We start from the raw sequence: 25,153 nt of genomic DNA, 5'->3' as shown, positions 1-25,153 counted from the left end.
GTGGCGCCGCCCGCCAAATCGGACCCAGAGTGGCGCCGCCCGCCAAATCGGACCCAGAGTGGCGCCGCCCGCCAAATCGGACCCAGAGTGGCGCCGCCCGCCAAATCGGACCCAGAGTGGCGCCGCCCGCCAAATCGGACCCAGAGTGGCGCCGCCCGCCAAATCGGACCCAGAGTTGCGCCGCCCGCCAAATCGGACCCAGAGTGTCGCCGCCCGCCAAATCGGACCCAGAGTTGCACCGCCCGCCAAATCGGACCCAGAGTGGCGCCGCCCGCCAAATCGGACCCAGAGTGACCCAGGCCACCAAATCGGACCCAGAGTGACCCGGGCCGCCAAATCGGACCCAGAGTGACCCGGGCCGCCAAATCGGACCCAGAGTGGCGCCGCCCGCCAAATCGGACCCAGAGTGGCACCGCCCGCCAAATCGGACCCAGAGTGACCCGGGCCACCAAATCGGACCCAGAGTGACCCGGGCCACCAAATCGGACCCAGAGTGACCCGGGCCACCAAATCGGACCCAGAGTGACCCGGGCCACCAAATCGGACCCAGAGTGACCCGGGCCACCAAATCGGACCCAGAGTGACCCGGGCCACCAAATCGGCCCCAGAGTGACCCGGGCCACCAAATCGGGCCCAGAGTGACCCGGGCCACCAAATCGGGCCCAGAGTGACCCGGGTTGACCAAATCGGGCCCAGAGTGACCCGGGCCACCAAATCGGGCCCAGAGTGACCTCAACCCTGAGGGGCTACAACTACCAAACCAGCGCCTGAGGGGCACCCAAGTGTGAAAGTCTTGCAGGGGCAGCCCGGGCACCATTCCAAAGCACTATCTGTAGTTCCTTCAGGAAATACCCATCTAGTTATTATTATTATTATTCAGTCCGCACGTAATGCGGCCCGAACCGCTTCACTCACAGACTCCAGTGAGGTGTCATTTCGAAGCCAGCGTCCCCAAGAGGTGTGCTAAGTATTTTTCGTGTCGATCGGATTTGTAGTTTTGGCGCAATTTGCGTTTGAAAATGTTTTTTCCCCTCATTGTAATGCATTTCAATAGGGAAATTTTCCCATAGGTTATAATGGCCGGGTTTCTGAGGCAATTTGAAATGTACCTGCCACCTGGCTGATTAGCTCATTGATATGTGCAGTCAGACCCAGTTACTATGCCAACGCCTGCGAACTGTACATGACCCCAGCACAGTTTTGCCAGATAATATCAGCTCTTAAAGTGATAGCACAGCACAATTTCAAAGCACTATCTGTAGTCTTATTATAATTATTGCCCCGCTCACCAAATCGGACCCAGAGTGGCGCCGCCCGCCAAATCGGACCCAGAGTGGCGCCGCCCGCCAAATCGGACCCAGAGTGGCGCCGCCCGCCAAATCGGACCCAGAGTGGCGCCGCCCGCCAAATCGGACCCAGAGTGGCGCCGCCCGCCAAATCGGACCCAGAGTGGCGCCGCCCGCCAAATCGGACCCAGAGTGGCGCCGCCCGCCAAATCGGACCCAGAGTGGCGCCGCCCGCCAAATCGGACCCAGAGAGGCGCCGCCCGCCAAATCGGACCCAGAGAGGCGCCGCCCGCCAAATCGGACCCAGTGTGGCGCCGCCCGCCAAATCGGACCCAGAGTGGCGCCGCCCGCAAAATCGGACCCAGAGTGGCGCCGCCCGCCAAATCGGACCCAGAGTGGCGCCGCCCGCCAAATCGGACCCAGAGTGGCGCCGCCCGCCAAATCGGACCCAGAGTGGCGCCGCCCGCCAAATCGGACCCAGAGTGGCGCCGCCCGCCAAATCTGACCCAGAGTGGCGCCGCCCGCCAAATGGGACCCAGAGTGGCGCCGCCCGCCAAATGGGACCCAGAGTGGCGCCGCCCGCCAAATGGGACCCAGAGTGGCGCCGCCCGCCAAATGGGACCCAGAGTGGCGCCGCCCGCCAAATGGGACCCAGAGTGGCGCCGCCCGCCAAATGGGACCCAGAGTGACCCGGGCCGCCAAATGGGACCCAGAGTGACCCGGGCCACCAAATGGGACCCAGAGTGACCCGGGCCACCAAATGGGACCCAGAGTGACCCGGGCCACCAAATGGGACCCAGAGTGACCCGGGCCACCAAATGGGACCCAGAGTGACCCGGGCCACCAAATGGGACCCAGAGTGACCCGGGCCACCAAATGGGACCCAGAGTGACCCGGGCCACCAAATGGGACCCAGAGTGACCCGGGCCACCAAATGGGACCCAGAGTGACCCGGGCCACCAAATGGGACCCAGAGTGACCCGGGCCACCAAATGGGACCCAGAGTGACCCGGGCCACCAAATGGGACCCAGAGTGACCCGGGCCACCAAATGGGACCCAGAGTGACCCGGGCCACCAAATGGGACCCAGAGTGACCCGGGCCACCAAATGGGACCCAGAGTGACCCGGGCCACCAAATGGGACCCAGAGTGACCCGGGCCACCAAATGGGACCCAGAGTGACCCGGGCCACCAAATGGGACCCAGAGTGACCCGGGCCACCAAATGGGACCCAGAGTGACCCGGGCCACCAAATCGGCCCCAGAGTGACCCGGGCCACCAAATCGGGCCCAGAGTGACCCGGGCCACCAAATCGGGCCCAGAGTGACCCGGGTTGACCAAATCGGGCCCAGAGTGACCCGGGCCACCAAATCGGACCCAGAGTGACCCGGGCCACCAAATGGGACCCAGAGTGACCCGGGCCACCAAATGGGACCCAGAGTGACCCGGGCCACCAAATGGGACCCAGAGTGACCCGGGCCACCAAATGGGACCCAGAGTGACCCGGCCCACCAAATGGGACCCAGAGTGACCCGGCCCACCAAATGGGACCCAGAGTGACCCGGCCCACCAAATGGGACCCAGAGTGACCCGGCCCACCAAATGGGACCCAGAGTGACCCGGCCCACCAAATGGGACCCAGAGTGACCCGGCCCACCAAATGGGACCCAGAGTGACCCGGCCCACCAAATGGGACCCAGAGTGACCCGGCCCACCAAATGGGACCCAGAGTGACCCGGCCCACCAAATGGGACCCAGAGTGACCCGGCCCACCAAATGGGACCCAGAGTGACCCGGCCCACCAAATCGGACCCAGAGTGACCCAGCGCACCAAATCGGACCCAGAGTGACCCGGCCCACCAAGCCTCAACCCTGAGGGGCTACAACTACCAAACCAGCGCCTGAGGGGCACCCAAGTGTGAAAGTCTTGCAGGGGCAGCCCGGGCACCATTCCAAAGCACTATCTGTAGTTCCTTCAGGAAATACCCATCTAGTTATTATAGTGCTTTGGAACAAAGCACTATACTGTTATTCCACCGTGGTAAACTTCTTCTTATTCTTATTATTCAGTCCGCACGTAATGCGGCCCGAACCGCTAAACTCACAGACTCCAGTGAGGTGTCATTTCGAAGCCAGCGTTCCTGAGAGGTGTGCTAAGTATTTTTCGTGTCGATCGGATTTGTAGTTTTTGCGCAATTTGTGTTTGAAAAAAGTCTTTCAATGCGTTTCAATGGAGAAATTTTCCTATACGTTTATAATGGGCTGGTTTCTGAGGCAATTTCTAAAAATAACTGCCACCTGGCTGATTAGCTCATTGATATGCGCAGTCAGACACAGTTACTATGCCAACTCCTATGAAATCTACATCAGCTCACCAGGTCACAAGTTTTGTCAGATAATATCAGCTCTTAAAGTGACAGTACAGCACAATTCCAAACCACTATCCGTAGTCTTATGATTATTAGACTGTGGCCCGATTCTAACTCATCGGGTATTCTAGAATATGCATGTCCACGTAGTATATTGCACAGCCACGCAGTATACAGTGCAGAGCCGTGCAGTACACAGCGCAGAGCCGCGCAGTACACAGCGCAGAGCCGCGCAGTACACAGCGCAGAGCCGCGCAGTATAAAGCGCAGAGCCGCGCAGTACACAGCGCAGAGCCGCGCAGTACACAGCGCAGAGCCGTGCAGTACACAGCGCAGAGCCGCGCAGTACACAGCGCAGAGCCGTGCAGTACACAGCGCAGAGCCGCACAGTATAAAGCGCAGAGCCGTGCAGTACACAGCGTAGAGCCCCGCAGTACACAGCGCAGAGCCGCGCAGTATAAAGCGCAGAGCCGCGCAGTACACAGCGCAGAGCCGTGCAGTACACAGCGCAGAGCCGCGCAGTATAAAGCGCAGAGCCGTGCAGTACACAGCGCAGAGCCGTGCAGTACACAGCGCAGAGCCGCGCAGTACACAGCGCAGAGCCATGCAGTACACAGCGCAAAGCCGCGCAGTATAAAGCGCAGAGCCGCGCAGTATAAAGCGGAGAGCCGCGCAGTACACAGCGCAGAGCCGAGCAGTACACAGCGCAGAGCCGCGCAGTAGACAGCGCAGAGCCATGCAGTACAGAGCGCAGAGCCACACAGTATAAAGCGCAGAGCCGTGCAGTATACCGCGCAGAGCCGTGCAGTACACAGCGCAGAGCCGCGCAGTACACAGCGCAGAGCCGCGCAGTACACAGCGCAGAGCCGCGCAGTACACAGCGCAGAGCCGCGCAGTACACAGCGCAGAGCCGCGCAGTACACAGCGCAGAGCCGCGCAGTACACAGCGCAGAGCCGCGCAGTACACAGCGCAGAGCCGCGCAGTACACAGCGCAGAGCCGCGCAGTACACAGCGCAGAGCCGCGCAGTACACAGCGCAGAGCCACGCAGTACACAGCGCAGAGCCGCGCAGTACACAGCGCAGAGCCGCGCAGTATACAGCGCAGAGCTGCGCAGTACACAGCGCAGAGCCGCGCAGTACAGAGCGCAGAGCCGCACAGTATAAAGCGCAGAGCCGCGCAGTACACAGCGCAGAGCCGCGCAGTACACAGCGCAGAGCCGCACAGTACACAGCACAGAGCCGCGCAGTACACAGCGCAGAGCCACCCAGTATACAGCGCAGAGCCGCGCAGTACGCAGCGTAGAGCCACGCAGTATGCAGCGCAGAGCCGCGCAGTATACAGCGCTGAGCCGCGTAGTATACGGCGCAGAGCCCCGCAGTATACAGTGCAGAGCCCCGCAGTATACAGCGCAGACACGCGCAGTACACAGTACGGACACGCGCAGTACACAGCGCAGAGCCGCGCAGTACACAGCGCAGAGCCGCGTAGTATACAGCGAAGAGCCACGCAGTATATAGCGCAGAGCCGCGCAGTACAAAGCGCAGAGCTGCGCAGTATACAGCGCAGAGCCGCGCAGTATACAGCGCAGAACGCGCAGTACACAGTGCAGAGCCGCGCAGTACACAGCGCAGAGCCGTGCAGTACACAGGGCAGAGCCGCGCAGTACACAGCGCAGAGCCACGCAGTATACAGCGCAGAGCCGCGCAGTATACAGCGCAGAGCCGCGCAGTACACAGCGTAGAGCCACGCAGTATACAGCGCAGAGCCGCGCAGTATACAGCGCAGAGCCGCGTAGTATACAGCGCAGAGCCCCGCAGTATAAAGCGCAGAGCCGCGCAGTACACAGCGCAGAGCCGCGCAGTACACAGCGCAGAGCCGCGCAGTACACAGCGCAGAGCCGCGCAGTACACAGCGCAGAGCCGTGCAGAGCCGCGCAGTACACAGCGCAGAGCCGCGCAGTATACAGCGAAGAGCCACGCAGTATATAGCGCAGAGCCGCGCAGTACAAAGCGCAGAGCCGCGCAGTATACAGCGCAGAGCCGCGTAGTATACAGCGCAGAGCCGCGTAGTATACAGCGCAGAGCCACGCAGTATACAGCGCAGAGCCACGCAGTATACAGCGCAGAGCCACGTAGTTATACTGCCCAGTCACGTAGTATATTGTCCAGTCACATAGTATACTGCATATCCCTGTTAAAAAAAAAAAAAAGAATTAAAATAAAAAAGTTACATACTCACCTCCTGGAGCGGCCGGTATCTGATGGTTGTTGCACCTCCTAGAGCGGCCGGTACACGATGCTTGTTGCACCTGGAGTGGCCGGTACCCGATGCTTGTTGCGCGCTCCGGTCCCAAGAGTGCATTGCGGTCTCATGAGATGATGACGTAGCGGTGTTGTGAGACAGAAAGACGGAAGTGCCCTTAGACAATTATATAGTAGATTACCCCGCTCACCAAATCGGACCCCGAGGGGCCCGGCTCACCAAATCGGACCCAGAGTGACCCCGCCCACCAAATCGGACCCAGAGTGACCCCGCCCACCAAATCGGACCCAGAGTGGCTCCGCCCACCAAATCGAACCCAGAGTGACCCCTTCCACCAAATCAAACCCAGAGTGACCCCTTCCACCAAATCGGACCCAGAGTGACCCCACCCACCAAATCGGACCCTGAGGTGCCCAGCCCACCAAATGAGACCCTGAGGTGCCCAGCCCACCAAATCGGACCGAGTGACCCCACCCACCAAATTGGTCCCTAAGGTGCCCCGCCCACCAAATCGGACCCAGAGTGGCTCCGCCCACCGAATCGGACCCAGAGTGGCCGCGCCCACAGAATCGGACCAAAAGTGACCCCGCCCACCGAATCGGACCTAGATTTACCCCGCCCACAAAATCAGACCCAGATTGACCCAACCCACCAAATCGGACCGCCTGAGGGGCACCCAAGTGTGAAAGTCTTGCAGGGGCAGCCCGGGCACCATTCCAAAGCACTATCTGTAGTTCCTTCAGGAAATACCCATCTAGTTATTATTATTATTCAGTCCGCACGTAATGCGGCCCGAACCGCTTCACTCACAGACTCCAGTGAGGTGTCATTTCGAAGCCAGCGTCCCCAAGAGGTGTGCTAAGTATTTTTCGTGTCGATCGGATTTGTAGTTTTGGCGCAATTTGCGTTTGAAAATGTTTTTTCCCCTCATTGTAATGCATTTCAATAGGGAAATTTTCCCATAGGTTATAATGGCCGGGTTTCTGAGGCAATTTGAAATGTACCTGCCACCTGGCTGATTAGCTCATTGATATGTGCAGTCAGACCCAGTTACTATGCCAACGCCTGCGAACTGTACATGACCCCAGCACAGTTTTGCCAGATAATATCAGCTCTTAAAGTGATAGCACAGCACAATTTCAAAGCACTATCTGTAGTCTTATTATAATTATTGCCCCGCTCACCAAATCGGACCCAGAGTGGCGCCGCCCGCCAAATCGGACCCAGAGTGGCGCCGCCCGCCAAATCGGACCCAGAGTGGCGCCGCCCGCCAAATCGGACCCAGAGTGGCGCCGCCCGCCAAATCGGACCCAGAGAGGCGCCGCCCGCCAAATCGGACCCAGAGAGGCGCCGCCCGCCAAATCGGACCCAGAGAGGCGCCGCCCGCCAAATCGGACCCAGAGTGGCGCCGCCCGCCAAATCGGACCCAGAGTGGCGCCGCCCGCCAAATCGGACCCAGAGTGGCGCCGCCCGCCAAATCGGACCCAGAGAGGCGCCGCCCGCCAAATCGGACCCAGAGAGGCGCCGCCCGCAAAATCGGACCCAGAGAGGCGCCGCCCGCAAAATCGGACCCAGAGTGGCGCCGCCCGCAAAATCGGACCCAGAGTGGCGCCGCCCGCAAAATCGGACCCAGAGTGGCGCCGCCCGCAAAATCGGACCCAGAGTGGCGCCGCCCGCCAAATCTGACCCAGAGTGGCGCCGCCCGCCAAATCTGACCCAGAGTGGCGCCGCCCGCCAAATCTGACCCAGAGTGGCGCCGCCCGCCAAATCTGACCCAGAGTGGCGCCGCCCGCCAAATCTGACCCAGAGTGGCGCCGCCCGCCAAATCTGACCCAGAGTGGCGCCGCCCGCCAAATCTGACCCAGAGTGGCGCCGCCCGCCAAATCTGACCCAGAGTGGCGCCGCCCGCCAAATCTGACCCAGAGTGGCGCCGCCCGCCAAATCTGACCCAGAGTGGCGCCGCCCGCCAAATCTGACCCAGAGTGGCGCCGCCCGCCAAATCTGACCCAGAGTGGCGCCGCCCGCCAAATGGGACCCAGAGTGGCGCCGCCCGCCAAATGGGACCCAGAGTGGCGCCGCCCGCCAAATGGGACCCAGAGTGGCGCCGCCCGCCAAATGGGACCCAGAGTGGCGCCGCCCGCCAAATGGGACCCAGAGTGGCGCCGCCCGCCAAATGGGACCCAGAGTGACCCGGGCCACCAAATGGGACCCAGAGTGACCCGGGCCACCAAATGGGACCCAGAGTGACCCGGGCCACCAAATGGGACCCAGAGTGACCCGGGCCACCAAATGGGACCCAGAGTGACCCGGGCCACCAAATGGGACCCAGAGTGACCCGGGCCACCAAATGGGACCCAGAGTGACCCGGGCCACCAAATGGGACCCAGAGTGACCCGGGCCACCAAATGGGACCCAGAGTGACCCGGGCCACCAAATGGGACCCAGAGTGACCCGGGCCACCAAATGGGACCCAGAGTGACCCGGGCCACCAAATGGGACCCAGAGTGACCCGGGCCACCAAATGGGACCCAGAGTGACCCGGGCCACCAAATGGGACCCAGAGTGACCCGGGCCACCAAATGGGACCCAGAGTGACCCGGCCCACCAAATGGGACCCAGAGTGACCCGGCCCACCAAATGGGACCCAGAGTGACCCGGCCCACCAAATGGGACCCAGAGTGACCCGGCCCACCAAATCGGACCCAGAGTGACCCGGGCCACCAAGTCGGACCCAGAGTGACCCGGGCCACCAAATCGGACCCAGAGTGACCCGGCCCACCAAATCGGACCCAGAGTGACCCGGCCCACCAAATCGGACCCAGAGTGACCCGGCCCACCAAATCGGACCCAGAGTGACCCGGCCCACCAAATCGGACCCAGAGTGACCCGGGCCACCAAATCGGACCCAGAGTGACCCGGCCCACCAAATCGGACCCAGAGTGACCCGGCCCACCAAATCGGACCCAGAGTGACCCGGGCCACCAAGTCGGACCCAGAGTGACCCGGGCCACCAAATCGGACCCAGAGTGACCCGGCCCACCAAATCGGACCCAGAGTGACCCAGCCCACCAAATCGGACCCAGAGTGACCCGGCCCACCAAATCGGACCCAGAGTGGCCTCAACCCTGAGGGGCTACAACTACCAAACCAGCGCCTGAGGGGCACCCAAGTGTGAAAGTCTTGCAGGGGCAGCCCGGGCACCATTCCAAAGCACTATCTGTAGTTCCTTCAGGAAATACCCATCTAGTTCTTATTATGGTGCTTGAACCTCCTAGGTTCAAGCAACATATTGTAATCCGATTTCTTATATTTTCTTATTATTATTATTATTATTATGGTGCTTGAACCTCCTAGGTTCAAGCAACATATTGTAATCCGATTTCTTATATTTTATTATTATTCTTCTTCTTCTCCGCGTTTTCCGCAATTAATGCGGCCCGAACCGCTCGGCGCAGAGACCCCGTTCAGGCGGCGTTTCGAAGGCCTCGGTGGGGACAGGTGTGCTATGACTTTTATAGTCGATCCGATATGTAGATTTTATTTAAATCGCATTTAAAAAAAAAAAATTCCCATAGGAAATAATGGCGAACTTTCCATTACCCCCCAACTTGACCTTCCAAAGATGGCAGCTATGCAAATGTACGGTGTCCATTTTAGGACATGATCATTTATCAAAGTCAAACAGAATAAAGTGACTATGACACCCTCTCGTCCCGTGTGCAAAAGTAAGTGCGCCCCCGGCCCCGTGTGCAAAAGTAAGTGCGCCCCCGGCCCCGTGTGCAAAAGTAAGTGCGCCCCCGGCCCCGTGTGCAAAAGTAAGTGCGCCCCCGGCCCCGTGTGCAAAAGTAAGTGCGCCCCCGGCCCCGTGTGCAAAAGTAAGTGCGCCCCCGGCCCCGTGTGCAAAAGTAAGTGCGCCCCCGGCCCCGTGTGCAAAAGTAAGTGCGCCCCCGGCCCCGTGTGCAAAAGTAAGTGCGCCCCCGGCCCCGTGTGCAAAAGTAAGTGCGCCCCCGGCCCCGTGTGCAAAAGTAAGTGCGCCCCCGGCCCCGTGTGCAAAAGTAAGTGCGCCCCCGGCCCCGTGTGCAAAAGTAAGTGCGCCCCCGGCCCCGTGTGCAAAAGTAAGTGCGCCCCCGGCCCCGTGTGCAAAAGTAAGTGCGCCCCCGGCCCCGTGTGCAAAAGTAAGTGCGCCCCCGGCCCCGTGTGCAAAAGTAAGTGCGCCCCCGGCCCCGTGTGCAAAAGTAAGTGCGCCCCCGGCCCCGTGTGCAAAAGTAAGTGCGCCCCCGGCCCCGTGTGCAAAAGTAAGTGCGCCCCCGGCCCCGTGTGCAAAAGTAAGTGCACCCCCGGCCCCGTGTGCAAAAGTAAGTGCGCCCCCGGCCCCGTGTGCAAAAGTAAGTGCGCCCCCGGCCCCGTGTGCAAAAGTAAGTGCGCCCCCGGCCCCGTGTGCAAAAGTAAGTGCGCCCCCGGCCCCGTGTGCAAAAGTAAGTGCGCCCCCGGCCCCGTGTGCAAAAGTAAGTGCGCCCCCGGCCCCGTGTGCAAAAGTAAGTGCGCCCCCGGCCCCGTGTGCAAAAGTAAGTGCGCCCCCGGCCCCGTGTGCAAAAGTAAGTGCGCCCCCGGCCCCGTGTGCAAAAGTAAGTGCGCCCCCGGCCCCGTGTGCAAAAGTAAGTGCGCCCCCGGCCCCGTGTGCAAAAGTAAGTGCGCCCCCGGCCCCGTGTGCAAAAGTAAGTGCGCCCCCGGCCCCGTGTGCAAAAGTAAGTGCGCCCCCGGCCCCGTGTGCAAAAGTAAGTGCGCCCCCGGCCCCGTGTGCAAAAGTAAGTGCGCCCCCGGCCCCGTGTGCAAAAGTAAGTGCGCCCCCGGCCCCGTGCGCAAAAGTACGTGCGCCCCCGGCCCCGTGTGCAAAAGTAAGTGCGCCCCCGACCCCGTGTGCAAAAGTAAGTGCGCCCTGCCCCGTGTGCAAAAGTAAGTGCCCCCCTGGTCCCGGGTGTGAAAAGTAAGTGCCCCCCCGGCCCCGTGTGTGAAAAGTAAGTGACCCACAACTCTGACCTGTATATAGGAGTTCGCATATAGGGGGATGTCTGTATATAGGAGTGGTGTCTGTATTTACAGAAATGTCTGTATTTAGGAGTGGTGTCTGTATATAGGGGGATGTCTGTATATAGGATTGGTGTCTGTATATAGGGGATTGTCTGTATATAGGAGTGGTGTCTGTATATAGAGGGATGTCTGTATATAGGAGTGATGTCTGTATATAGGGGGATGTCTGTATATAGGAGTGGTGTCTGTATATAGAGGGATGTCTGTATATAAGAGTGGTGTCTGTATATAGAGGGATGTCTGTATATAGGAGTGGTGTCTGTATATAGAGGGATGTCTGTATATAGGAGTGGTGTCGGTATATAGGGGGATGTCTGTATATAGGAGTGGTGTCTGTATATAGAGGGATATCTGTATAAAGGAGAGATGTCTGTATATAGAGAGATGTCTGTATATAGGAGTGGTGTCTGTATATAGAGGGATGTCTGTATATAGGAGAGATGTCTGTATATAGAGGGATGTCTGTATATAGGAGTGGTGTCTGTACATAGAGGGAAGTCTGTATATAGGAGTGGTGTCTGTATATAGAGGGATGTTTGTATATAGTAGTGGTGTCTGTATACAGAGGGATGTCTGTATATAGGAGTGGTGTCTGTATATAGAGGGATGTCTGTATATAGGGGGATGTCTGTATATAGGAGTATTTTCTGTATATGGAGGGATTTCTGTATATAGGAGTGGTGTCTGTATATAGAGGGATGTCTGTATATAGGAGTGGTGTCTGTATACAGAGGGATGTCTGTATATAGGAGTGGTGTCTGTATATAGGGGGATGTCTGTATATAGGAGTGGTGTCTGTATATGGAGGGATATCTGTATATAGGAGTGGTGTCTGTATATAGAGGGATGTCTGTATATAGGAGTGGTGTCTGTATTTTTCAGGGATGTCTATATAGGAGTGGTGTCTGTATATAGGGGGATGTCTGTATATAGGAGTGGTGTCTGTATATAGAGGGATGTCTGTATATAGGATTGGTGTCTGTATATAGAGGGATGTCTGTATATAGGATTGGTGTCTGTATATAGAGGGATGTCTGTATATAGGAGTGGTGTCAGTATACAGAGGGATGTCTGTATATAGGAGTGGTGTCTGTATATAGGGGGATGTCTGTATATAGGAGTGGTGTCTGTATATAGAGGGATGTCTGTATATAGGAGTGGTGTCTGTATATAGAGGGATGTCTGTATATAGGAGTGGTGTCTGTATATAGAGGGATGTCTGTATATAGGAGTGGTGTCTGTATATAGAGGGATGTCTGTATATAGGAGTGGTGTCTGTATATAGAGGGATGTCTGTATATAGGAGTGGTGTCTGTATATAGAGGGATGTCTGTATATAGGAGTGGTGTCTGTATATAGGGGGATGTCTGTATTTAGGAGTGGTGTCTGTATATAGAGGGATGTCTGTATATAGGAGAGATGTCTATATATAGAGCGATGTCTGTATATAGGAGTGGTGTCTGTATAAAGAGGGATGTCTGTATATAGGAGAGATGTCTGTATATAGAGGGATGTCTGTATATAGAGGGATGTCTGTATATAGGAGTGGTGTCTGTATATAGAGGGATGTCTGTATATAGGAGTTGTGTCTGTATACAGAGGGATGTCTGCATATAGGAGTGGTGTCTCTATATAGGGGGATGTCTGAATATAGCAGATATGTCTGTATATAGAGGGATGTCTGTATATAGGAGTGGTGTCTGTATATAGGGGGATGTCTGTATATAGGAGTGGTGTCTGTATATAGAGGGATGTCTGTATATAGGAGAGATGTCTGTATATAGAGGGATGTCTGTATATAGGAGTGGTGTCTGTATATAGAGGGATGTCTGTATATAGGAGAGATGTCTGTATATAGAGGGATGCCTGTATATAGGAATGGTGTCTGTATATAGAGGGATGTCTGTATATAGGAGTGGTGTCTGTATATAGGGGGATGTCTGTATATAGGAGTGGTGTCTGTATAAAGAGGGATGTCTGTATATAGGAGAGATGTCTGTATATAGAGGGATGTCTGTATATAGAGGGATGTCTGTATATAGGAGTGGTGTCTGTATATAGAGGGATGTCTGTATATAGGAGTTGTGTCTGTATACAGAGGGATGTCTGCATATAGGAGTGGTGTCTCTATATAGGGGGATGTCTGAATATAGCAGATATGTCTGTATATAGAGGGATGTCTGTATATAGGAGTGGTGTCTGTATATAGGGGGATGTCTGTATATAGGAGTGGTGTCTGTATATAGAGGGATGTCTGTATATAGGAGAGATGTCTGTATATAGAGGGATGTCTGTATATAGGAGTGGTGTCTGTATATAGAGGGATGTCTGTATATAGGAGAGATGTCTGTATATAGAGGGATGCCTGTATATAGGATTGGTGTCTGTATATAGAGGGATGTCTGTATATAGGAGTGGTGTCTATATAGGGGGATGTCTGTATATAGGAGAGATGTCTGTATATAGAGGGATGTCTGTATATAGGAGTGGTGTCTGTATATAGAGGGATGTCTGTATATAGGAGTGGTGTCTGTATATAGGGGGATGTCTGTATATAGGAGAGGTGTCTGTATATAGAGGGATGTCTGTATATAGGAGTGGTGTCTGTATATAGGGGGATGTCTATATAGGAGTGGTGTCTGTATATAGAGGGATGTCTGTATATAGGAGAGATGTCTGTATATAGAGGGATGTCTGTATATAGGAGTGTTGTCTGTATATAGAGGGATGTCCATATATAGGAGTGGTGTCTGTATATAGGGGGATGTCTGTATATAGAAGTGGTGTCTGTATATAGAGGGATGTCTGTATATAGGAGTGGTGTCTGTATATAGAGGGATGTCTGTATATAGGAGTGGTGTCTGTATACAGAGGGATGTCTGTATATAGGAGTGGTGTCTGTATATAGAGGGATGTCTGTATATAAGAGTGGTGTCTGTATATAGAGGGATGTCTGTATAAAGGAGTGGTGTCTGTATATAGAGGGATGTCTGTATATAGGAGTGGTGTCTGTATATAGGGGGATGTCTGTATATAGGAGTGGTGTCTGTATATAGAGGGATGTCTGTATATAGGAGTGGTGTCTGTATATAGAGGGATGTCTGTATATAGGAGTGGTGTCTGTATACAGAGGGATGTCTGTATATAGGAGTGGTGTCTGTATATAGAGGGATGTCTATATATAAGAGTGGTGTCTGTATATAGAGGGATGTCTGTATAAAGGAGTGGTGTCTGTATATAGAGGGATGTCTGTATATAGGAGTGGTGTCTGTATATAGGGGGATGTCTGTATATAGGAGTGGTGTCTGTATATAGGGGGATGTCTGTATATAAGAGTGGTGTGTGTATATAGGGGGATGTCTGTATATAGGAGTGGTGTCTGTATGTAGAGGGATGTCTGTATATAGGAGAGGTGCCTGCACATAGGAGTGGTGTCTGTATATAGGAGTGGTGTCTGTATATAGGGGGATGTCTGTATATAGGAGTGCTGTCTGTATATAGAGGGATGTCTGTATATAGGAGAGATGTCTGTATATAGAGGGATGTCTGTATATAGGAGTGGTGTCTATATTGGGGGATGTCTGTATATAGTAGAGATGTCTGTATATAGGGGGATGTCTGAATATAGGAGTGGTGTCTATATAGGGGGATGTCTGTATATAGGAGTGGTGTCTGTATATAGGGGGATGTCTGTATATAAGAGTGGTGTGTGTATATAGGGGGATGTCTGTATATAGGAGTGGTGTCTGTATGTAGAGGGATGTCTGTATATAGGAGAGGTGCCTGCACATAGGAGTGGTGTCTGTATATAGGAGTGGTGTCTGTATATAGGGGGATGTCTGTATATAGGAGTGCTGTCTGTATATAGAGGGATGTCTGTATATAGGAGAGATGTCTGTATATAGAGGGATGTCTGTATATAGGAGTGGTGTCTATATTGGGGGATGTCTGTATATAGTAGAGATGTCTGTATATAGGGGGATGTCTGAATATAGGAGTGGTGTCTGTATATAGGGGGATGTCTGTATATAGGAGTGGTGTCTGTATATAGAGGGATGTCTGTATATAGGAGTGGTGTCTATATAGGGGGATGTCTGTATATAGGAGTGCTGTCTGTATATAGAGGGATGTCTGTATATAGGAGAGATGTCTGTATATAGAGGGATGTCTGTATATAGGAGTGGTGTCTATATTGGGGGATGTCTGTATATAGTAGAGATGTCTGTATATAGGGGGATGTCTGAATATAGGAGTGGTGTCTGTATATAGGGGGATGTCTGTATATAGGAGTGGTGTCTGTATATAGAGGGATGTCTGTATATTGGAGAGGTGCCTGCATATAGGAGTGGTGTCTGTATATAGGAGTGGTGTCTGTATATAGAGGGATGTCTGTATATAGGAGTGGTTTCTGTATATAGGAGTGATGTTTGTATATAAGAGGATGTGGCCAAAGTGGCTACCAAGGATTCCTGCATGCCAAAATGGCTACCAAGGGGCCAAAGTTGCTAACAAGGGGCCCCGCTCATCAAAGTGGCTACCAAGGGGCCAAATTGGATACCCAGGGGCAGGGCCCTGCATGCCAGACTTGCTCCTGAGGTTCATTGGCAGCTGGCAGCTCTGTTCAAGCACCATGTATTTCCTTCAGGAAATGCCCATCTAGTTATTATTATTATTCTTCTCCGCGTTTTCCGCAATTAATGCGGCCCGAACCGCTCGGCGCAGAGACCCCGTTCAGGCGGCGTTTCGAAGCCCTCGGTGGGGACAGGTGTGCTATGACTTTTATAGTCGATCCGATATGTAGATTTTATTTAAATCGCATTTAAAAAAAAAAAATTCCCATAGGAAATAATGGCGAACTTTCCATTACCCCAAACTTGACCTTCCAAAGATGGCAGCTATGCAAATGTACGGTATCCATTTTAGGACATGATCATTTATCACACGGCCCCGTGTGCAAAAGTAAGTGCGCCCCGGGCCCGTATGCAAAAGTAATGGCGCCCCCGGCCCCGTGTGCAAAAGTAATGGCGCCCCCGGCCCCGTGTGCAAAAGGAATGGCGCCCCCGGCCCCGTGTGCAAAAGGAATGGCGCCCCCGGCCCCGTGTGCAAAAGTAAGCACGCCCTTGGCCCCGTGTGCAAAAGTAATGGCGCCCCCGGCCCCGTGTGCAAAAGTAATGGCGCCCCCGGCCCCGTGTGCAAAAGTAATGGCGCCCCCGGCCCCGTGTGCAAAAGTAATGGCGCCCCCGGCCCCGTGTGCAAAAGTAATGGCGCCCCCGGCCCCGTGTGCAAAAGTAATGGCGCCCCCGGCCCCGTGTGCAAAAGGAATGGCGCCCCCGGCCCCGTGTGCAAAAGGAATGGCGCCCCCGGCCCCGTGTGCAAAAGTAATGGCGCCCCCGGCCCCGTGTGCAAAAGGAATGGCGCCCCCGGCCCCGTGTGCAAAAGTAAGCACGCCCTTGGCCCCGTGTGCAAAAGTAATGGCGCCCCCGGCCCCGTGTGCAAAAGTAATGGCGCCCCGGCCCCGTGTGCAAAAGTAATGGCGCCCCCGGCCCCGTGTGCAAAAGTAATGGCGCCCCCGGCCCCGTGTGCAAAAGTAATGGCGCCCCCGGCCCCGTGTGCAAAAGTAAGCACGCCCCCGGCCCCGTGTGCAAAAGTAATGGCGCCCCCGGCCCCGTGTGCAAAAGGAATGGCGCCCCCGGCCCCGTGTGCAAAAGGAATGGCGCCCCCGGCCCCGTGTGCAAAAGTAAGCACGCCCTTGGCCCCGTGTGCAAAAGTAATGGCGCCCCCGGCCCCGTGTGCAAAAGTAATGGCGCCCCCGGCCCCGTGTGCAAAAGTAATGGCGCCCCCGGCCCCGTGTGCAAAAGTAATGGCGCCCCCGGCCCCGTGTGCAAAAGTAATGGCGCCCCCGGCCCCGTGTGCAAAAGTAATGGCGCCTCCGGCCCCGTGTGCAAAAGTAATGGCGCCCCCCGGCCCCGTGTGCAAAAGTAATGGCGCCCCCCGGCCCCGTGTGCAAAAGTAATGGCGCCCCCCGGCCCCGTGTGCAAAAGTAATGGCGCCCCCGGCCCCGTGTGCAAAAGTAATGGCGCCCCCGGCCCCGTGTGCAAAAGTAATGGCGCCCCCGGCCCCGTGTGCAAAAGTAATGGCGCCCCCGACCCCGTGTGCAAAAGTAAGCACGCCCCCGGCCCCGTGTGCAAAAGTAAGCGCGCCCTTGGCCCCGTGTGCAAAAGTAAGCGCGCCCTTGGCCCCGTGTGCAAAAGTAATGGCGCCCCCGGCCCCGTGTGCAAAAGTAAGCGCGCCCCCGGCCCCGTGTGCAAAAGTAAGTGCTCCCCTGGACCCGGGTGTGGAAAAGTAAGTGGCCCCCCTGGTCCGGTGTGTGAAAAGTGCTGCTGTAAAGCTGGCAGCGCTGTTCAAGCACCATGTATTTCCTTCAGGAAATGCCCATCTAGTTATTATTCAGTCCGCACGTAATGCGGCCCGAACCGCTTCACTCACAGACTCCAGTGAGGTGTCATTTCGAAGCCAGCGTCCCCAAGAGGTGTGCTAAGTATTTTTCGTGTCGATCGGATTTGTAGTTTTGGCGCAATTTGCGTTTGAAAATGTTTTTTCCCCTCATTGTAATGCTTTTCAATAGGGAAATTTTCACATAGGTTATAATGGCCGGGTTTCTGAGGCAATTTGAAATGTACCTGCCACCTGGCTGATTAGCTCATTGATATGCTCAGTCAGGCCCAGTTACTATGTCAACGCCTGCGAACTGTACATGACCCTAGCAGGACAGTTTTGGCAGATAATATCAGCTCTTAAAGTCATAGCACAGCACAATTTCAAAGCACTATCTATAGTCTTATTATAATTATTGCCCCGCTCACCAAATCGGACCCAGCCCGCCAAATCGGACCCAGCGTGGCGCCGCCCGCCAAATCGGACCCAGAGTGGCGCCGCCCGCCAAATCGGACCCAGAGTGGCGCCGCCCGCCAAATCGGACCCAGAGTGGCGCCGCCCGCCAAATCGGACCCAGAGTGGCGCCGTTCGGCCAAATCGGACCCAGAGTGGCGCCGCCCGCCAAATCGGACCCAGAGTGGCGCCGCCCGCCAAATCGGACCCAGAGTGGCGCCGCCCGCCAAATCGGACCCAGAGTGGCGCCGCCCGCCAAATCGGACCCAGAGTGGCGCCGCCCGCCAAATCGGACCCAGAGTGGCGCCGCCCGCCAAATCGGACCCAGAGTGGCGCCGCCCGCCAAATCGGACCCAGAGTGGCGCCGCCCGCCAAATCGGACCCAGAGTGGCGCCGCCCGCCAAATCGGACCCAGAGTGGCGCCGCCCGCCAAATCGGACCCAGAGTGGCGCCGCCCGCCAAATCGGACCCAGAGTGGCGCCGCCCGCCAAATCGGACCCAGAGTGGCGCCGCCCGCCAAATCGGACCCAGAGTGGCGCCGCCCGCCAAATCGGACCCAGAGTGACCCGGGCCACCAACTCGGACCCAGAGTGACGCCGCCCGCCAAATCGGACCCAGAGTGACCCGGGCCACCAACTCGGACCCAGAGTGACCCGGGCCACCAAATCGGACCCAGAGTGACCCGGGCCACCAAATCGGACCCAGAGTGACCCGGCCCACCAAATCGGACCCAGAGTGACCCGGCCCACCAAATCGAACCCAGAGTGACCCGGCCCACCAAATCGGACCCAGAGTGACCCGGGCCACCAAATCGGACCCAGAGTGACCCGGGCCACCAAATCGGACCCAGAGTGACCCGGGCCACCAAATCGGACCCAGAGTGACCCGGGCCACCAAATCGGACCCAGAGTGACCCGGGCCACCAAATCGGACCCAGAGTGACCCGGGCCACCAAATCGGACCCAGAGTGACCCGGGCCACCAAATCGGACCCAGAGTGACCCGGCCCACCAAATCGGACCCAGAGTGACCCGGCCCACCAAATCGGACCCAGAGTGACCCGGGCCACCAAATCGGACCCAGAGTGACCCGGGCCACCAAATCGGACCCAGAGTGACCCGGGCCACCAAATCGGACCCAGAGTGACCCGGGCCACCAAATCGGACCCAGAGTGACCCGGGCCACCAAATCGGACCCAGAGTGACCCGGCCCACCAAATCGGACCCAGAGTGACCCGGCCCACCATATCGGACCCAGAGTGACCTCAACCCTGAGGGGCTACAACTACCAAACCAGCGCCTGAGGGGCACCCAAGTGTGAAAGTCTTGCAGGGGCAGCCCGGGCACCATTCCAAAGCACTATCTGTAGTTCCTTCAGGAAATACCCATCTAGTTCAATCTGCTCTCACTTGGCATTACTTGTCATGCAGTTAATTTAATTACATTTGATTACAGTGTTGATTTTCAAACAAATTTATATGGCTTTTTGTAAGGGGGGAGGTGGGGGCACGGGTAAAATGCTTTAAAAAGCTGCAAAATTTTGGTGCAACATAAGGTTGTGCTAAAATTGTGACTTTTGGTGTTCTCATGCCATTTTCACCTAGCTCCGACAGCAGTCAGAGCTAGGGCTCGACGGGGTCCTGGGCAACCCCCTTTAAACAAATTCATGATGCGCAGCTGTGTTGGCTATACCACCACCTCAGTATTGCAGTATATAAGAAAAATCGTGGTCTCCTACAAAACCAATCCATAGATTGCAAAGATATTAGTGATGGGGTATACCGTAGGTTCCTGGCTGCCATAGCAACCCATCAGCACCACACAATCGTGTTGTGGGGGAACAATCACTGCTATTAAACAGCCAGCACTTTCCTTGCATGGAGCAGGCTCAGGTCCTGAGCCTACTTCATGCACTCCCACCTGACATAATAGTAGGTCCTATGTCAGGTAAAAGGTATAAAAACAAAAACACAAAAGTTCCTAAAAACAATGTTCTTGAGTTGCATAAATAATGAGGATTACACAGACTATCACTGTCTGACCAGGTCGCATGGCAGTCTTGCTCATCTCCAGCTGATAAAGCACTGATTGTATGGAAACAACACACAGCGTAGTAAGTCACATCCCTGGATTGAGGCTCTCACTCTATATCGTAATGCTCTCAGATTAGATAGCAAAAACCTGTTGACGGATTCCCGTTTTGTCCACAAAGTATGCAATTACTTACAGATACAGGTGGCCATGAAGAATGAACCCCCCAAACCATTAAGCACACAAGTCAATTTACCTACAGCCTGATTTTTTTTTTTTTTATTCCTTTTATCTTTATACATTCGTAAAAGGACACTACTCCTCTTCCAGGAAAGCTCATCGGGTAGTTATGGCAGACTGCTTACACACACATTTTTAGCTTGTTATCTCTGTCATACAAAAGTGAAATGGTTAAAGTTACAATAATGTGCTTTACCATGTTTTATTTGGACACAGCTATGACATCTTCTGGCAGCTGGAAAACCTGAAATGATTAAGTATATAGTCATTCATTACACAATGATTAGCACAATTTTATGAAAGCTCTATTAATACTTTTAATGTGAAATTAAAGAAGCACTCCTCCCATCAAAGTGTTTAACCTTTTAATATATATTGCAGTCATCATATTACATAGCACTGTGTACTTACAATTGCTTATTTTGCCTTTCTATCCAGCTAATTCTTCTCTTTTCCATTAGGTCTATGACATCACGTGATTAAAAGCCTGACTAGCTGAATCCTTCTAAGCTCCATGTAGAAACAGGAGGTCAATTCTCCCTGTATGAATCATAAGTCACTGCAAAAGTCTATGGCATGGGGGATGAGGAGCAGCTGGGTCAGGAGCTGAAGAGGGGAATGATAAATGCAAAGACAAGAGTCTTCCTTTTTATACATAGAGCAAAGAAAATAAACTGAGTAGAAGGGCAAAATTAGCAATTGTAAGTACACAGTACTATAATATAAATCATATAAGAGGATACATACTTTTTGATGGGAGTGTTTCTTTAATAATTCATCAATGAACAGTAAGAAAATGTCTTGGCAAAGCCAATGCACAATGTCATGTCTAGTGCAGAACTTGAATGGGGCAGAGGGATCTTTGGTGTTCACAGAGTGCCCCATCAGTTTCTGCATTAGGCATCGTATAGTGTATTAGATTTGGCTGGAGGGTTCCTTTAAACCTGTAGTATCAGAATATCACTTGTTGGCGGGCAGACAAATAAGCGAGCACATCAAAAACACTTGTGTTTTTTCACAAGTCGTCATCTGAATAACTCAGCTCTGCAGTTTTTTGCTGGGGGGGGGGGGGGGGGGGCTGTCACTAGATTTACAAGCACAATACTCAGGAAAGTGGAGGCCTTGGTTAGAAGAACTGCTCTGGAAACTGCCAATGCTGGGCGTCAGGGAATTGTGATTTTGTAGAACTGATAACAGAAACTAGATTAGGAGTTAAAAGGGAGGGGAAGGGAATTGGGCAGCAGTCTAATTATTCACAGAAATCAATGGGCTGAAGAGTAAGGGTACCGTCACACAGTGGCATTTTCATCGCTACGACGGTACGATTCGTGACGTTCTAGCGATATAGTTACGATCTCGCAGTGTCTGACACGCAGCAGCGATCAGGGACCCTGCTGACCCTTGCCGTCTGCTTCCCGCTCTGACTGACTGCCGGCCGGAAAGTGAGAGCAGATCACAGCGGTGACGTCACCGCTGCACTCTGCTCTCACTGTACGGCGGCACTCAGAGCAGGAAGCAGACGGCAAGGGACCTGAAGGACATCAGATGGTGAGTATGTACGGTTTTTTTTTTTTTACTTTTACGCTGGTAACCACGGTAAACATCGGGTTACTAAGCACGGCCCTGCGCTTAGTAACCCGATGTTTACCCTGGTTACCAGCGAACCTCGGCATCGTTGGTCGCTGGAGAGCGGTCTGTGTGACAGCTCTCCAGCGACCACACAACGACTTACCAACGATCACGGCCAGGTCGTATCGCAGGTCGTGATCGTTGGTAAATCGTATAGTGAGACGGTACCCTAAGGGTATGTTTCCTCAGTCAGTAAATGCTGCTGGTTTGACGCTGCGTTCATCTGCAGCGTCAAACCCGCAGCGGCCAGATGTTACAGCATAGGGGATGGGATCTGAAGAAATCCCATTTCCACTATGTGTGCACAGACGCCTCCGGCTGCCCTGCGGAGACGGGCATGTGGCACATCTTTCAAGACTGCAGCATGTCAATTTAACTTGTGGAGACGCTCCGTCTCCGCAAGATAAATTTGCCGTCCAATGTATTGGGTGCGGTGATTCCGCACGGTTCAATGAACACATGCAGAATCACCTGCGTTCAAAAGCCAGCAGCGCATTGGACGGAGCAGACGTGCTGCATCCAAAGCGCTGCCTGTTTTTGACTGTGGAAACATACCCTAAAGTAATTACTGGATATTCTCAGCCAGGCTCTTGACAATCTCCTTGGAAACAAACAGTACACCATGTAAAATATAAGTTCTCACAGTAGGAGAATGACAGATTTAAAAAAAAAAACAAAAAAAAAACAAAGTCAGCTGCAAATTTTCATGCTAACTAAAGCAATTTAATAACCTGAAAATAAACCTTAAAAAGGTAGTCTGCCAGCATGAATAATTGTTCCATCATGCCAAGGATGTACAGAATGTCTGTGCTTCATTTGAGCAGTTCAGCGCACCTTCTCAGCTACTTATCGACCATCTACTTACACGCTTGTCTTCCTGGATTGACACCTCTGGCCTTAAAGGCTCCAGAGGAAAGATGATTGATTTAGGAAGCAAAAGAAAAAAAAAGTGAACTCCTTTGCTGTAAAGCCAGTATTCATGAGCAATTTTTTAAAATATGATATGCGTCACTAGTACTTGACAGTTCTGGAATACCTGTACATACGTGATTTAGAGTGATTCAGATACTGTTTTTCGTAACACGCTGTATTGTTTAAAGGGAAGCTGTCACCAGGATTGTGCACAGTAACCTACACACAATGTCAGGTCGGAGCTTGGTTGATGAAATCTGTCCTATGGTTGTTCTTCAATCTTTATTTTCAGTTTGTAGTTAGTTATATGCCTGTGCCCTAAGGTGGGGTTGGAGGGGTCTGCAGGTGGCGTACTGATTAGGTATTCATAAGGCAGACTTCTGAAAGGTCACTGTCTTAATTAACATTATCGCATCAGCTGTCTCACGCCGATTGGTGGAGGAAGAGGCCCCTCCTCCACCAATGAAGTCAGGAAGCAGGTGGTCATAGAAGGGCACGGTGCAGCCCGTGGGCTTCTGTTTTCCAGCCCCCCGGCAGTCTCGGTCTGCGGGCTGGACTGGGACAGCCAGAGGGCCGCATGTGGCCTGCACTTTGCCCAAGTCTGCACTAGATGGTTATTATGGCTACTGAGATGGGCCCTGAAAAGGAGGAAGAGGTGGAGCTCATTATCCCTATGTTGTTGTCTCCTCACTGCTGTGATATTTTAAATATTTGGGAATTAAGATTGTATTTTCACATGGATCTCCATGGCGCCATGGATATCTTTGGATTTGCTGCTGTTTCTGGACATAGTGAGAGGCTCTGCCGAGTAGCACATACACATTTATGGTGCATGGGAATCCTATGCTGGACTGAGTAAGTACCATTTAGGTAAACGGCAGTGGTGGGAAGGAACGCCAATTAACAGAGTGAAGATTTTCTTGGAATAGATTGCAGGAGTCCATTCCTCAGTCACAGAAATTTTATTGAATCAATATGAAATTGGCAATGGTAGATCTGCCGCCTGTGTCACTCAAGCTCTATTCCCCACCAGGCCCCACCTCCTCCTTCTTGACTGACAAGACTATGATGTGTGACCACGTAAAGAAGCAATCAGTCAAGCAGGAGGCGGCGGCTGTGTGATGATAGAGGTGGAGTGACAGAAGCTTCAGATCTACAAATAGTTATTCATCTTCGTTTGCATATAAATTCCTGGCCATGTAAAGGTGTGGATTGACTGGTTTTTGAAAGAGCTATTTCTGTGCACTATTGCTTTTACTCATTTACTTACAGCAGGGTATATGTTCATTTTGTCTCTGTTTAATGGCCAGTGTGAACACGCTCCTATTTTGCATGTATACCAACTTATACTCAAGTTTCTTTTTTTAGTTAAATTTCAGGTTTCAGCACTTAGGGTGTACTCTCTTTATTTGAGCTGGATGTGCTGTTCCATGTAAGTTATGTTCTTCAGTTTCATGTACAGTATGTTGTTATATTTTACCCCTTTTGCTGCCACCCAATGGCCTTTTTCCGTATGGCAGCTTGTTATTCATTAATTCTTGTGGCATGTCATTCACTTCCGGTTCAGGGGTCAAGTCTTCTCTTCCTCTGGCAGCCATTTCATTTTCAGTTTACTTGCTGTTGTGAGAGGACACGCTTTAACCGGGCTTAGGAAGGCATCAGTCTTTCGACCTTTTGTTGCTCACACTTGCAGTCATACTTGTTGCTACATCTTACTGTACCTTGTCTACACCTGCATTTCTGGAGAAAGTACTGTATTACCAGTTACACGCTGTATGTCCAGGTTAACAAATAAACAAGTCTGGATTGCACAATCCCTGGTGTGCATCATCTCTTCGGACGCTGAGCAGCATCGGTCCTGTCTGCCCTATAGCGAGGAAATACTGAAGGTACGATTCTCTCTCTCACAACCCTTATTAGTCAACGACTCCTCCATTCGCCTCATGTGGGGACAGGACATTTTACATTATGTAGCTTCCCATTGCTGGGTATCCATATTCGTGACCATGCTCCGCCCTTATTCACATTGATGCCACTGACACATGGTATGGTTTTAATATTAGATATTAGGTCTATCCTGATTTGGGTACAGCTTAATGCTGGTGGAATGGCTTTTAAGCTTTTTTGGATCAAAAACTGTGTTTACCAAGTCCCCATATTATTTCTATGCACTATTGCTTTTACTCATTTACTTACAGCAGGGTAAATGTTCATTTGGTTTCCGTCTTAGATTTCTTTTTGAAAGCTACATGCGCATATAAATAGTCTGGGATGTAAAATCCTGCTGACAGACTACGTTAAATATATACTTTCTGCATATTTTGAGAGCTATAAACTTTATATTTCAGCCAACAGAGCTGTACGATGGTTGTATGATGGTTTGTTATTAGTTTGATGATTAAGTTTTTATTTAGTTATTTATTTGTATCATTATGGGGTACATAACAT

General features: G+C 53.2%; 1 protein-coding gene across 4 annotated transcripts in view; it reads right to left on the bottom strand.

Annotated features, from left to right (window-relative positions):
• Positions 1-25,153, bottom strand: part of KLHDC10 (kelch domain containing 10) — a 168,309-nt gene that overhangs the window by 38,549 nt on the left and 104,607 nt on the right. For all 4 annotated transcript variants that reach the window (XM_077264428.1, XM_077264426.1, XM_077264430.1 and 1 more), the window contains one exon: positions 20,361-20,408. In XM_077264428.1, the coding sequence (XP_077120543.1) occupies positions 20,361-20,408 (48 nt within the window). The remainder of the gene's footprint in view (positions 1-20,360; positions 20,409-25,153) is intronic.

This window comes from Ranitomeya variabilis, chromosome 5 (assembly GCF_051348905.1).
Source record: "Ranitomeya variabilis isolate aRanVar5 chromosome 5, aRanVar5.hap1, whole genome shotgun sequence".
Taxonomy (NCBI): Eukaryota; Metazoa; Chordata; class Amphibia; order Anura; family Dendrobatidae; genus Ranitomeya; species Ranitomeya variabilis.
The sequence above is the reverse complement of the archived record's forward strand: the minus strand, read 5'-3'. Positions and strand labels throughout refer to the sequence as shown.